The sequence below is a fragment of the Phycodurus eques genome, chromosome 7 (genome assembly GCF_024500275.1).
Source record: "Phycodurus eques isolate BA_2022a chromosome 7, UOR_Pequ_1.1, whole genome shotgun sequence".
Classification (NCBI taxonomy): domain Eukaryota; kingdom Metazoa; phylum Chordata; class Actinopteri; order Syngnathiformes; family Syngnathidae; genus Phycodurus; species Phycodurus eques.
Genome location: NC_084531.1, coordinates 17,699,213 through 17,713,259, shown reverse-complemented (window position 1 = coordinate 17,713,259; position 14,047 = coordinate 17,699,213). Strand labels below are relative to the sequence as shown.

The following is a 14,047-nucleotide window of genomic DNA, read 5'->3' as shown; positions in this document are numbered from 1 at the left end:
AGCCTTCCAGGACCAGATGTAACAAAGCAGCCCCACAGCATTATGGATCCTATGCCATGCTTGACTCGTGGAGGGTGTTCGTTTCCTGAAAGGCTTCATTGTGCGGTCTGTAAACATACTGTTTGTGTGCATTGCTACAAAGCTCTACTTTTCTTTCATCTGTCCATAAAAATTACTTTTTTTGTATCAAACAAGTTCTCCAGAGAAACATGTTGTTTCACTTTATTTGTTTTCTTCAGATATTGCACATTTATAATTATTGTTTTACATTAATTGGGTGTTTTTAATATATTTAAATATTAAAATATTTAAATGTTTTTAATATTTAAATGCCATTTCTAATTATTTCATAACATTATTTAATGGCATTGTTATTGATTGAATTAAAGATGTATTTTTATAATGTATTTATTTCTTAATCTTTATCCTATATTCCAAAAGTTGGTTTCATCGGAAAGCTTGCAAAACAGAAACAGACAACATATAGCCAAATAATCATGTTAATCAGTTTTAATTAATTCCAAAGTTAATTTAGAGAATGAGGCACAAAACCTACACATACAAAAACAATTTTAGAGCAGAGCGTGAGCGAACACTGCATGTGTTGTTAAAATACATATTGCAAGGAATACATATAGCACAGCAAAATTATTTGTGCGTACACATGGTCTGTGGAGGTTCTAAATTGGTTTGCAGGGTATGATTAAAAACATACTGATGAATGACACATTTGTACGTCAAACGTGCTTACGCAAGCACAAATCTGTGTGTACGCACGGTTAGTGAATGAGGGCCAACGCATCTACGGCAAAGCAGAACTGTCTTACGAAAAGCATGCCTACGGTAAAAATTGCAGGCTAATTTAATAGCCTACCACCGCTAGTTAGAATGAATTGTAATCCCTCCACAGGGGGTCGAAAATAAACAGTTGCCAGTGCACTTCCAATCACTTTATTGAACAACAGTAACAAAACAAACAAGCGCATTCACACACTAGCTGCACGGCCACAACTCACGCCCAGAGGTACTCGATACGCAGACAAGCGTACGATTAGCCAGTTAACAGCCAGCCGCTATCCTGAGTCAACAGCAGGCATCGCTACGCTCTCATTCACAGACTCACGTCACTCAACAGACCAAGTCCTTTTCTTTACAGCACACACATTCAAAGTCAGATACTACAGTGTAGAACAAGAGGATGACATCCCAAGTGGACACACATACTTCACATGCAAATTTTTTACAGGTATTATGCATAAACATTTAAAATATATGAAACAAATATAACGGTCACTACTTTGTAACTTTCATCTATCGCAAGGGAATTCTGGACCGTAACCCCCGCGATAAACGAGGGATACTGTATGTGATGAAACATAAGACTCTAAAGTTTCACAAATGGAAAATTTTTATTGATACATATAGAGCAATGTACATCGCATACATGACATGTAATAAGAGGCTACTGTAATAATGTGAAAGTCAACATTAGATGGACAAGCACTCTAAATAAATTTTTAGTTGGAAAAAAACAATCTATATATGGAAAATCACTTTTCCATTAGCTTCTGAAGCACATCGAGTTGAAAAGACAAATATTGATGTGAGTGGACAATATGGACAGAATATACAGTACATATAAATATTGTAGATGTTTTTGTTATTGCAAAGATGTTATATTTAGGGACATGTAAAAGTGACTTTTGAAATGTTTGATTCCAAATAGTTGTGTCTGGAGTGCATTACTGTATTTCTGAAAATGTGTCTGAACAAGCCTCAATTGTGATTTACATAATAACACCCCGACTGTCATTTTCTCTGCCCATGACTTGGAAGGTGGGCAGGGTGAAAGTCTCCCATTTTAAAGTGACAACCAGACCACAGTGTATCATGTCAAAGCCAAAAGTTAAGCAGAGCTGCAATGACTGTGTACTGTTAGCTTGTAATAAGAGGCATATGATTATTCGGCAAAATTGTCAACATAGGGGCAGGGTACTTGTGTTTGGCGATGTGTCTGCTGCGTGTGCCAAATGCAGGATCTCCTACACTAATTGCAGCTGGGTGATGAAATGCTCTCTCCCAGAGTGACAAAAGAAACCATGCATTGACTGTGTTTGCCCCGGAGTAGAGGGTCTTGGTGTGACTAGTGGCTCATTTGAATGATAAGGGACCACGCCCTCAAACAGGCTAATTAAGGGTGTATTCTTAAGATATTTTGACAAAAGCATGTCATGGATGTTAATAAAACAACTGGAAATTTAAATAATGGGGAAAAAAAGCATAAGATGTCTTCTCTAATATACAGCAAAGTGTCAGTTAATCGTCTGCGTGATTTTTTTACTCCAAGTCTACACAGCTTCACATAAGAAAAAAGTCACTAATGGCCATTGAAGATGGCTGCGATAAGACTCTTGAGGACCAGCCTGAGCCTGTCGCCTCCCAGCACTAAAAGTGCATTCAAGTATTCACAGCACTTTGTTTCCACATTTTGTCATTTTAAAGTCTTATTCCAAAATAACACACCATGGGGACATGGAAAAAGTTTTGAAAAGAAAAAATATATATAAATATATATATATATATATATATATATATATATATATATATATATATAATATATACTGTATATATTCGCTCACCTGCCTTGACTCACATATGGATTTAAGTGACATCCCATTTCTAATCCATAGGGTTCAATATGACGTCGGTTAATCCTTTGCAGCTATAACAGCTTCAACTCTTCTGGGAAGGCTGTCCACAAGGTTCAGGAGTGTGTTTATGGGAATGTTTGACCATTCTTCCAGAAGCGCATTCGTGATGTCACACACTGATATTGGATGAGAAGGCCTGGCTCTCAGTCTCCGCTCTAATTCATACCAAAGGTGTTCTATTGGGTTGGGGTCAGGACTCTGTGGAGGCCCGTCAAGTTCATCCACACCAGACTCTGTCATCCATTTTTATGGACCTTGCTTTGTGCACGGGTGCACAGTCATGTTGGAAGAGGAAGCGGCCAGCTCCAAACTGTTCCCACAAACTTGGGAGCATGGAATTGTTCAAAATCTCTTGGTATTCTGAAGCAATCAGAGTTCCTGTCACTGGAACTAAGGGGCCAAGCCCAGCTCCTGAAAAATAACCCCAGACCGTTATCCCCCCTCCACCAAACTTTACACTTGGCACAATGCAGTCAGACAAATACCGTTCTCCTGGCAACTGCCAAACCCAAACTCGTCCATAAGGTTTCCAGATGGAGATGCGTGACTCATCACTCCAGAGAACGAGTCTCAACTGCTCTAGAGTCCAGTGGCAGCGTGTTTTACACTACTGCGTCCAGCGCTTTGCATTGCAGTTGGTGATATCTGGCTTGGCTGCAGATTCTCTGCCATGGAAACCCATTGCCATGAAGCTCTCTGTGCACTGTTCTTGAGACAATCTGAAGGCCACGTGAAGTTTGGAGGTCTTAACCGATTGACGAGGCAGCAAGTTGGTGACCTCTTCGCACTATGCGCCTCAGCATCCGCTGACCCTGTTCCGTCAATTTACATAGCCTACACTTTCACGGCTGAGTTCATGTCATTCCCAAACGCTTCCACGTTTGTATAATACACCTGGCTGTAACAAAATTTGGAGAAAAAAAGTGATGCACTGTGAATACTTATCTGGTGCACTTTGAGTGCATTCAGAAAGTATTCAGAAAAAAAATGACATTGTCAGTATAAGGTGTTTGTTGTATGTAGAATTCTGGGGAACAAAATTATTCATTCATTCATTGTCCGTACCACTTCTCCTCACTAAGGTCGCGGGGATGCTGGAGCCAATCCCAGCTATCTGGGGGCGAGAGGCAGGGTACACCCTGAACTGGTCACTAGCCAATTGCAGGGAACAAAATTAATAAAACCCATTTTGAAGTAAGGCATGACAAAATGTGGAAAAGTGAAGGGCTGTGAATACTCTCTGGAATGACTGTATGCAAAATGTCCGGCCTGTCATCAGGCTTTCTTTACATCAACTTGGGAAAAAGGCCTCATCGTCCATCTCTCCCTACCATTTCCTCACAGCTCGCAACGGTGGTCCAATGTCCTTGTAACGGTCCATGATCCTCAGCACGTCCTCCAGGATGGATGGCCCCAAATCCAGGTCCAGGTCCAGGCCCGCCACAGAGTCTGATCGCACGAAGAGTCCGCAGGGTGAATCGTTGCGGAGATCCTCGTTGCTCAGACCAGTGTCCGAATCTAGACTGAGGCCTCGCCGCCCGTCCGGTGGCCCGCAGGCATCCGACACGGACTCCTCCGATGAGACCTCCGAGAAGGACCCGGACGAGGGGACCAGTCGGCGAAGGGAGGGCGACATGGACATGTCTCGACTTCCGTTCTCCGTGGGGCGCAGCCCCTGCTGCTTGTCGTGGAGATCCGCAGGCTTTAGGTGTCGCTGTTTGGCATCATCCAGGTGCAGGCGTGGCGGTTTGGGCGGTGCTTGCTCGTGGGCGATGAAGACCGGCATGGAGATGGTGGACTTCAACAAGCCAGAGGACGAGTGCTGGTCGTGGAATCCATTGTATGAGTAATCTGAAGTGGCGGCTTCGTCCTCCTGCCGTTCGTCCACGCTGTGCGAACAGGCATGGCCGTTACGTGCCGGTAACATGCCCATTTTCCCCCTTAGAAAGCCCACGTCCCCAAACATGTCCCGCTCGCCTTGTGGACCCACGTGGGCGCTGTGGCGCACGTCACCCAACGGAGGGCTGATCATATCGCCCGAGAGCACGTCACGCAGTTTGGTCTTCTTGCCTCGTTTGGGTGTGGTTGTCTTAAGATAAATCGGGGTCTTCGCAGGCATCCTCCGGGGCGACCCACCGCCTCCACCGGACACCTCGGACCACTCGGGAGTGCTCGGCAGGAGCCGGAAACACCACCACGATGGCGCGCAAACGGTCCAGGAAGACGCTTCCACTCCCAGGACAGCGCAAAGTGCTCTGGGAGACTTCTTTGTCTTCTTCTTGAATCTGTGCAGAGAGAACAAATTTTAGACCAGGGATTAAGCAAAGTTCAGCCCCTCTTTCATCTGGCCCACCTTGAACAGTGGCACCTTGAGATACGAGTTTAATTAGGTCCGTGACAACGCCCGTAACTTTGCCACATTTTTTGCTTCAATTCAAAGGACATAGATCTGCTCCTTCTGGTGTATGCGCCTTGGCCACGCAGAGGCAGTATTGTAGAGACACACACGAAGAAGAGCTTCACAACTTACTCAGTAAGCTGCATTAGTCATTTTTCGCAAATGATAAAGAACATCATTAAAAAAACTAACTAAACAGACTTTATTAAGCCAATGTTATCCATCCATCCATTTTCTGAGCCGCTTATCCTCACACCGTGATCGTCCACCGTGCCGCCGCCAATGTTATGTGGTTGATATAAATACATAACGTGTAATTCGCTCGGTTTTCTGTTTAACTTGACAGTAAACTTCAACTGGGTGTGCCAATAAACAGGTTGAAGCCCCCTTTTTGAAGAATGGTTCACTATCTGCACCACTGTATTTCCATTATCAAGAGTCCTGTAACAATTGTCGCAATCATTTTGCTGTTTTTTTTCCCCTTCAAAAATGGGTTAATTAAAAAGTATTTATTAAATTAATTTGTAGTAAATAATACAACTTTTACTAAACAATTGGTTAATTATAATTAATTCTAAAGACTACAATACAATTTGCATTGATTATTGTTTAAAGGTTAAGATAGAAATATTTAATTTTTTTTCTATATTTGATTAGTTACAACATCTATTTTATGTATGTATGTCATTATAACTATTAATTGATTTGTTGTAAATAGTAAAATATAAGATATTAGTAAAATAAACAATTTCATATATATTATTGTTTTATTAGGCGGCACAGTGGACGACTGGTTAGAGCGTCTCCCTCACAGTTCTGAGGACCGGGGTTTAATCCCCGGCCCTGCCTGTGTGGACTTTGCATGTTCTCCCCGTGCCTGCGTGGGTTTTCTCCAGGAACTCCGATTTCCTCCCACATCCCAAAAACATGCGTGGTAGGTTGATTGAAGACTCTAAATTGTCCGTAGCTGTGAATGTGAGTGCGAATTGTTGTTTTGTTTATATGTGCCCTGCGATTGGCTGGTGACCACTTCAGAGTCTACCCCGCCTCTCGCCCAAAGATAGCTGGGATAGGCTCCAGCACACCTGCGACCCTAGTGAGGATAAGTGCTATGGAAGATTAATGAATGAATTAATAATATTTTATTAGAGAATTGGCTAGTTATAATGACATGTATTAAAAATAACAAAATTAAAAATGAAAGGGACTAATTCTGTTGTTGAACTTTATTTTTTACATACAAATGTTGAGTTTTTTTTTTTTTACTTTATCTACGAATGACTTGTCTCTTTATAAAAATCAAACCCCCCGTTAAGTACAAAGGCTTTCCTACAGAAGTAGACGGAGAAAATGGTGGCATTTTACGATAACCAAGCATGCCAAAAATCTGTGACCATGTGATACCACAAGCTTACAAATAACTAATAAGGCACATGGGTGTACAATACATTTTAGGGACCCCAATGGGGTGTCAAACATATTTTTGTCGTGGGCCACATTCTAGTTATGGTTTCTGTCAGAGGGCCGTTATGACTTTGGAACCATATACTGTAAATGTAGGCCTCGACATATTATTACATAATACACAACAAATTGATGGATAACTTAAGTTTTGAAATGAGAAGCTAATGCTATTTTAAGAAGGGGTCTGGTAACAAGAAAAATGCTTGTAATATATCTCAATTTGCAATATTGGTACAAAAGAACATGAGGTAGACTAATGATTTGTTTTCACGGGCCACATTGAATGAGGTGGCAGGCTGGTTATGGCTCCCGGGCCTTGAGTTTCAGAACAGTAAGATGTATGATGTACTGTATATAGTGTATTGGTGGGGAGGTCAGTAAATACTGTCTGTATAAAGTCAATGCCATGGTAAGTGTCATGATCTGGTGATCCTGCCTGTTTCTGTGTTTGCGATTTTTCCCGTGGCTGCCATGGACGGGCGAACCGGAGCCTCATCCTCCACATCAGCAGGGCTTTTTATCGTCATCTGCCTCTGGATGCGCTCTGCTCGTCTAAATCATCTGTTTGTGTTACTCTCGGGTTTGTTTACGCGTCAACATTTTTGTTGTTGATGTTTTCGTTTTACAATTGAATATGTTCACTGTACAGAGCTCTTTTGGTTGAATAAAAGTCTTGTTTTGTCACCAGTCCTTGGTTGTATGCTTTGGGGCCCTACTTTTAGGAATACGTAACGTTACAGTATGGAGAGTTGTTCGTGGCCAATTCCAATATAATGACCATATAAAGGTAATTACTTGAAATGTTAAAGAATTATTAAAATTGTTTATTGATTAATTAAAAGGTTAAATATCATATTCAATAACTGTACTGAACCTATTAAAGAAACATTTATTTCTTTATTTCATGATCTATTTAATTATTGCATGGGAATTTTCAATTCAATCGTGATATCATTTAACTAACGTTACTTCATGACTATTTAAAAAATAATTTTCTACTTGTTTAATAAAAGATATGTATAAGTATTTATTCAATGACATAGCATTTTATTAATGGATTTTCCAATTAAATAATGTATTTTTTAGCTCGCCATTTTCTGGTTGAATTAATAAAATATTAAATGATGAAAAAATTGTCCATTATTAATTTTTAATAAAATCTAAACATTACTGTATATTAAACTTCTTTTAAAAAAAAAATTAGGAACAATGTAAATTTCCTGATCTTTGTATTCATTTATTGGCATTTTTTCATAATTTAATAGTACTTTTATTTAGTGGCATACATTTTGTGGTGACATCAAACAGACAAGCACACACAACCCCCACACACATAAAAGTCAAAGAAAAAGCAAAGCATACATCTCGTAAGATTTGCAGGCATAATGATACATTGAAGTTTTGTTTGACTTTTCAGACAAATTTTGGTTTGAACTAGTCGCAATTGTTTTTGCGGTTCTGATGTATATTTAGTATATAACAGTATATTCAATGTTTTGTTAACTAATTGACATTTTAGTAGATAGATATAAGTAGTAGGATTCCATTCAAATCGGCCCACCAACAGGTTTCACTCTCAGTTAGCTAATGTTGTAATCGTGGTTTGCCAAGTTACTATCAGTCAAAATGAGTTTTCAGTCCGTGTCGTCATGGCGATGGAATGTGAAGCGGCCCTGTGAATGTTCACACTCACACACAGAGTTTTGTCTGTTTTGTGTGTAACAGTCTATATTAACTGCACACAGGGGAAGGCACGCACACAATGTACATTCACTGGCCACTTCATTAGGTACACCAGCCAACGATATGCCATGAAAGGACTACATGCTATATAGTCTAAAAATGCAATAATTAAACATATAGTCAAAGTACAATATAGCTTTTTACTTCCGCCATATTTCTTTTTATGTAAATAATAAATGTCAGGTATGATATAAGTAAATATTTTACCTTTTACCATCCAGTTTTTGTCTTTTACCATCAACAGTGCTTTACTACTTAGTGAAGATATTCACATTACAGCTGCACAAAAGCTTTAGTTGTAATGTTTTCTTCACACTGTGATTACAAACAAACAAGTATTCTTCCACCTGATGATGTCATCATTGCGACATCTGGTTCTGCTCTGAGCATCCTATTGACGCCAAGACCAACAACACGACCCCATCCAACAGCTTTTTTTGTTTTTGACTCGCTTGTCATCCTCTACTTAAAAGGATACATGCGCAAACCTGACGGAACACATGAGAGCACCAATTACATGCCTTCTGCGCTATTGAAGCCAATTTAACACTTTTGTTGCTAGATTTGACAACTTTTCAGACAACCCTAAAAAAATGTCTTTCTGAAAAGCAACAAATTCAGCTACTTTTAAAGTTTGTTTGGAAACTTACAGCAACTTTTAAAAAAATGACACAGATACTAAAATGCACATTTTCCCTGTAAATGATACAACATTATTTTCTCTGTAACAGTCGGAAAAACACACAGCCCATGTGCCTAGCTGAAAAACTGCTTTGTGACTTGTGTTGTTGTTTTTTTGTTCAATCATTTAAAAACATTTATTTGAGAATAAAATAATTATGTTTAATTTGCCATTAATAAAGGAATAGTGCAACTTTGCATAAAAAAATAAAACAATAAAAAAAGAATGTAAAGAAAAACTAGTTTTAGCAAGTGTAACTACAGTACATTGCGTCTCATGCTATTCATGCTTATTGTCGCGGTCTACTCTTTTCCTACATTCCAGATAATTTACTGGTTGCTTTACACTATAACGCAGTTTCCAGTTAATTACCTTTAAAGCATATCAAGTCAAGAATTATGTCCTTCTTGTATCGCTATTCTGTTATTGCCTAATCTCGCTAACGCCTTAGCTGCTAGCGGTAAGTGGCTCTTCAGACTAGCTGCACAACTCCGCCAAAACCAACCGTCCACGGTCGACTAACACTAAACATCGAAACCTCCGGTGGACCCTGGCTATACATCTGTTCAACAATTTGTCTCATGCGACACTGCGAGGTCAGAGGTCAGATGGGAGCACCCCGCGAGTAACTGCTGTACTCGCGTCAGATTGCCAGCTGTCACCATTATCGCAATTCGCGCTCAGTCACTAGATTCAGCTACGCTCCAATAGTTGTTAAGTCACCGCCACCACTATCACTAACAGCACTCGGACACTGAAGTGCAGGTAAAACTACTGCAAACCATTTTTTGCCCACTTTATTTGAGCTGCAGCCTTTCTGAAGCTCGCAATAACACACACACACAAACCCTATCAGGCGATGACTTGTAATTCAAAATACTAGTAAACTGGGGCACTACTGAGTCAAGGTAACACTGTGAATGTCTATCTCTGGTGGCTTTTTTTTTTTTTTTTTTACACTCACAAATCAGGGGTTGAACGTCTATTAAGATTTTTCCCAATCAAATATGTTGGCGATGAAAATCAAGTCGAAGAGTATTAACTGATGACCTCATGGATATTTTTTCAGCAGAGCGCAGCGCTCCCTAGCCTTTGTTGGACGGCGGATGGGGAGAAAGCACTGGCCTCTTTTTTTGAAGAATTGTTCACTATCTGCCAAATGGCTGCTTGTTGTATATTTCGCTGCCATCATCTAGTCACTCAAATCTTAAAATGTTTTGCCTGCAAGTCAAAGCAGAAAAAAATAGGCCAAGCGATAACTTGTATCTCAAAAACCCACCAAGTCGGGTCACTTGTAAATCGTGGTACTAGTGTAAGATCACTGTGAGGACTGCTGATCTCAACTTTTCAGGATGCACTGTGGGATACATTGACGGCATTAGATAGGGAATGGCTCACTGTACCTCGAACAGCACTAAACAATGGTGAACTCGCTATATACAGTAGTGTGTTTTATTGTGGTAGGGACTACCCATCTCTTTCGCCTGTCATCTACCTCTGATGCGCTGCGGTGTGTGACAGACGGTGACGTCACGAGAGTAACACCGCGCTTCCCTGTTACGCAACAGTGACGTCATCAGCCGCCGCCTCCTGCTCAAGTCTCTTGAGTGCCTCGTCTTATCTGAACTGTCACGCATATTTGCAACATTTTGGGTCTTTAAACCTCGTCTTTTTTTTGGGTCTTTTTTTTCTAATCTTAAAGATTATTAAAAAAAATATCACTGGCGGACGTTGGACAGAGTCCTCGCATATCCAAAAACATCACTTTTCAGGACTTTAGACTGGTCAATAATTTGTAAAAATAACAGATCCAGGTAGTGGCAATAACCATAAATAAAAACGCAAACTGTGACATCACAATCATAAAAACAGACTTTTTTTTTCTCTCTAAAGAGAGATGCTCACCACCTCCTCGTCGCCAAGGGCGTGTCAAAATCATGTCTACTGCTAACTTTTACACTTTTTTGTTGTTTTGTTTTGTTATTCATGTTAATAATAGACTAGCGAGTGTATAATTGAAAGCCCTCCTTGACTCGTGTGTGTGTGGCTGATATTTACCTACAAAGTGACCCGTGGCTCCCACCTCTTTTCTTTCATATTTCTTCCTTTATTGTTGAGTAAGAGGTTGCTGTCGTGGTGGCGGCGAGGTCCACCCCACGTAAAGCTCTTCAGCGAGCGACTGTCGACTGACTCTCCCCCCGTGGACCAGCCATCTGTGTGAGGTGACCAGGAAGTGTCACTTTTAAAGTCATGGTGACATACGCCGCTTATCATTGTTTTTCAAAATAAAAGCACACATCTTAATTATACTTTGATTAAAACTGTGCTTCGTAAATAAAAGCCAATATGGGCGATTAGAGATACATTAAAGCATATGTAATATAACTTCTAAAAATTTACAAGAACGCAATTTAACAGTTGCTTGTATATATACGTTACAAATCTGATTGAGGATCGCTTGGCTTCCGGTGTGACTTCCTGCGGCTTGATGAGGGATGAAATGCTAATCAAAGCGCTGGCGTGTGTAAAGAGGATTAGCGCAGGCAGGGTTATTGATAAAACAGGTATAGGTGCTATAAAGGTCCCAATGGCCGTGGAGGGTTTAAAATTACCACTTTGACCACTCATAATGTGGAAGTGCGTGTGCGTTATTTTAGTATTTGTGGTTTAATTTGATTAGCAGTAAAATAGCAGAAACAGGAAGCAGTCAAAGCAAAACTAAAAAAAAACAACGCAAATAGATCAAAATGTGTCTATCTGAATCATCACTTTCCTCATTCTAGACATTTGAAATCTTTTTTAATACATTCAGTGTCACTGACTGCTTTAGAAGTCAAATATGCCTGTTAACTGGGAGTTGCTCGCACTGAATAAGTGTGTGTGTTGGGGGTAAACAGTACATACTGTATATTCATAGCCCACACATACATGTATACTGTTTAATTACTGTTTTAGCAGATCTGATTACGAACCGCATTTTATTTCCTAATCTAATCGAATAAATATTACTTTTATATTTAATAATAATATGGGAAGGAAGAGTCACACACTCAGCTGTACTCTCATTAGGTGATGGAGAGGATGAAGATAGTAATTAAGCAGATGTGTTCTGTCAGCATGTTTATATGAAGGCTCACCCAGTTTACAGTCCCGAGGGACGCTTACAGGGGAAAATTAAAATTAAACCCACACACGCCTTATACAACATTTGTGTGCTTTGTGCTTGGAAAGCATCCTTTCATGCAGCCCTATGGGGGCACAAGCCAGTGCAAACTGTAGGCCGGTCCCAAGCCCGGATAAAGGCAGAGGCATACGTCAGGAATGGCATCCGGCTTAAAACTTTGCCAAACAAATATGATTGTTCATCCAAAGAATTCCATACCAAATCGGTCGTAACTGGTGCTGTTAACCTACAGGGTGCCGGTGGAAATTCAGCTACGGTGGGTCGAAGACGAAGGAGAGGTGGAATGTGGGTTCTTAGGCAGAAAGAGAAGAGGAAAGCACAGAGCCAAGAACTGAATGTGGGGACTTTGAATGTTGGGGCTAGGACAGGAAAAGCTCTGGAGTTGGTTGACATGATGATTAGAAGAAAGGGTGATGTATTGTGTGTCCAGGAGAGATGGTGGAAAGGCAGTTAGGCTAGACGTTTAGGGGCAGGGTTCAAATTATTTTACCATAGTGTAGATGGGAAGAGAAGTGGAGTAAGGATTATTTTAAGGGGAGAGTTAGCTAAGAAGGCGGCACGGTGGACGACTGGTTAGAGCGTCAGCCTCACAGTTCTGAGGACCCGGGTTCAATCCCCGGCCCCGCCTGTGTGAAGTTTGCACGTTTTCCCCGTGCCTGCGTGGGTTTTCTCCGGGCACTCCGGTTTCCTCCCACATCCCAAAAACATGCATGAATTGGAGACTCTAAATTACCCGTAGGCATGACTGTGAGTGCGAATGGTTGTTTGTTTCTATGTGCCCTGCGATTGGCTGGCAATCATTTCAGGGTGTACCCCGCCTCCTGCCTGATGACAGCTGGGATAGGCTCCAGCATGCCCGCGACCCTAGTGAGGAGAAGCGGCTCAGAAAATGGATGGATGGATGGAGTTAGCTAAGAATATCTTGGAGGTGAAAAGAGTATCAGATCGAGTGATGAAGCTGAAACTTGAAATTGAGGGTGTTTTGTATCATGTAATTATCAGCTGTGCCCCACAGAGAAATTCAGGAAGGAGCTAGACGAAGTAGTCCTGAGCATCCCAGACAGAAAGTCGTGATTGGTGCAGATTGTAATGGACATGTTAGTGAAGCAAACAGGTGATGAAGAAGTGATGGGTAAATTTTGCATCCAGGAAAGGAACTTGGAGGGATAGAACGGAGTAGAGTTTGCAAAAAGGATGGAAATGGTTGTAGTGAACACTTTTTTTCAGAAGAGGCAGGAACATATATAGGGTGACCTACAAAAGCGGAGGCAGAAGCACACAGGTGGATTACATTTTATGCAGACGATGTAATCTGAAGGAGGTTACTGACTGTAAAGTAGTGGAGAGTGTGGCTAGACAGCAGAGGATGACGGAGTGTAAGAAGATTCTGGTGGTGGGGTGGAAGATTAAGAAGACAAAGGCACAGCAGAGAACCATTGGTGGAAGCTGAGAAAGGAAGAGTTTTGTGGGGCTTTTCGAGAAGAGGTGACACAGGCTCTCAGTGGACAAAAGGGGCTTCCAGAAGACTGGACCCCTACAGGCAAGGTGATCAGAGGGACAGGCAGGAGAGTACTTGGTGTATCTTCTGGTAGGAAAGGGGAGAATGAGACTTGGTGGTGGAACCTTAAAGTACACAAAATCATACAAGAGGTTAGCTAAGAAGAAGTGGCACACTGAGAGGACTGAGGAGAGGAGAAAGGACTACATTGAGGCGCGACGTAGGGCAACGGTAGAGAGGTGGCAAAGGCCAAACAAGAGGCATATGATGACATGTATGCCAGGTTGGACACTAAAGGAGAAAATGATCTATACAAGTTGGCCAACAGAGGGATGGAGATGGGAAGGATGTGCACCAGTTTAGGGTG

General features: G+C 41.2%; 1 protein-coding gene across 1 annotated transcript; it reads right to left on the bottom strand.

Annotated features, from left to right (window-relative positions):
* Nucleotides 1-935: 935 nt before the first annotated feature.
* Nucleotides 936-11,215, bottom strand: zgc:154093 (uncharacterized protein LOC777623 homolog). The gene is given in 3 exon segments (XM_061681888.1): nt 936-4,070; nt 4,072-4,996; nt 11,057-11,215. Coding segments are annotated over 2 exon segments (780 nt in total). The 5' UTR covers nt 4,831-4,996; nt 11,057-11,215; the 3' UTR covers nt 936-4,049.
* Nucleotides 11,216-14,047: the final 2,832 nt, after the last annotated feature.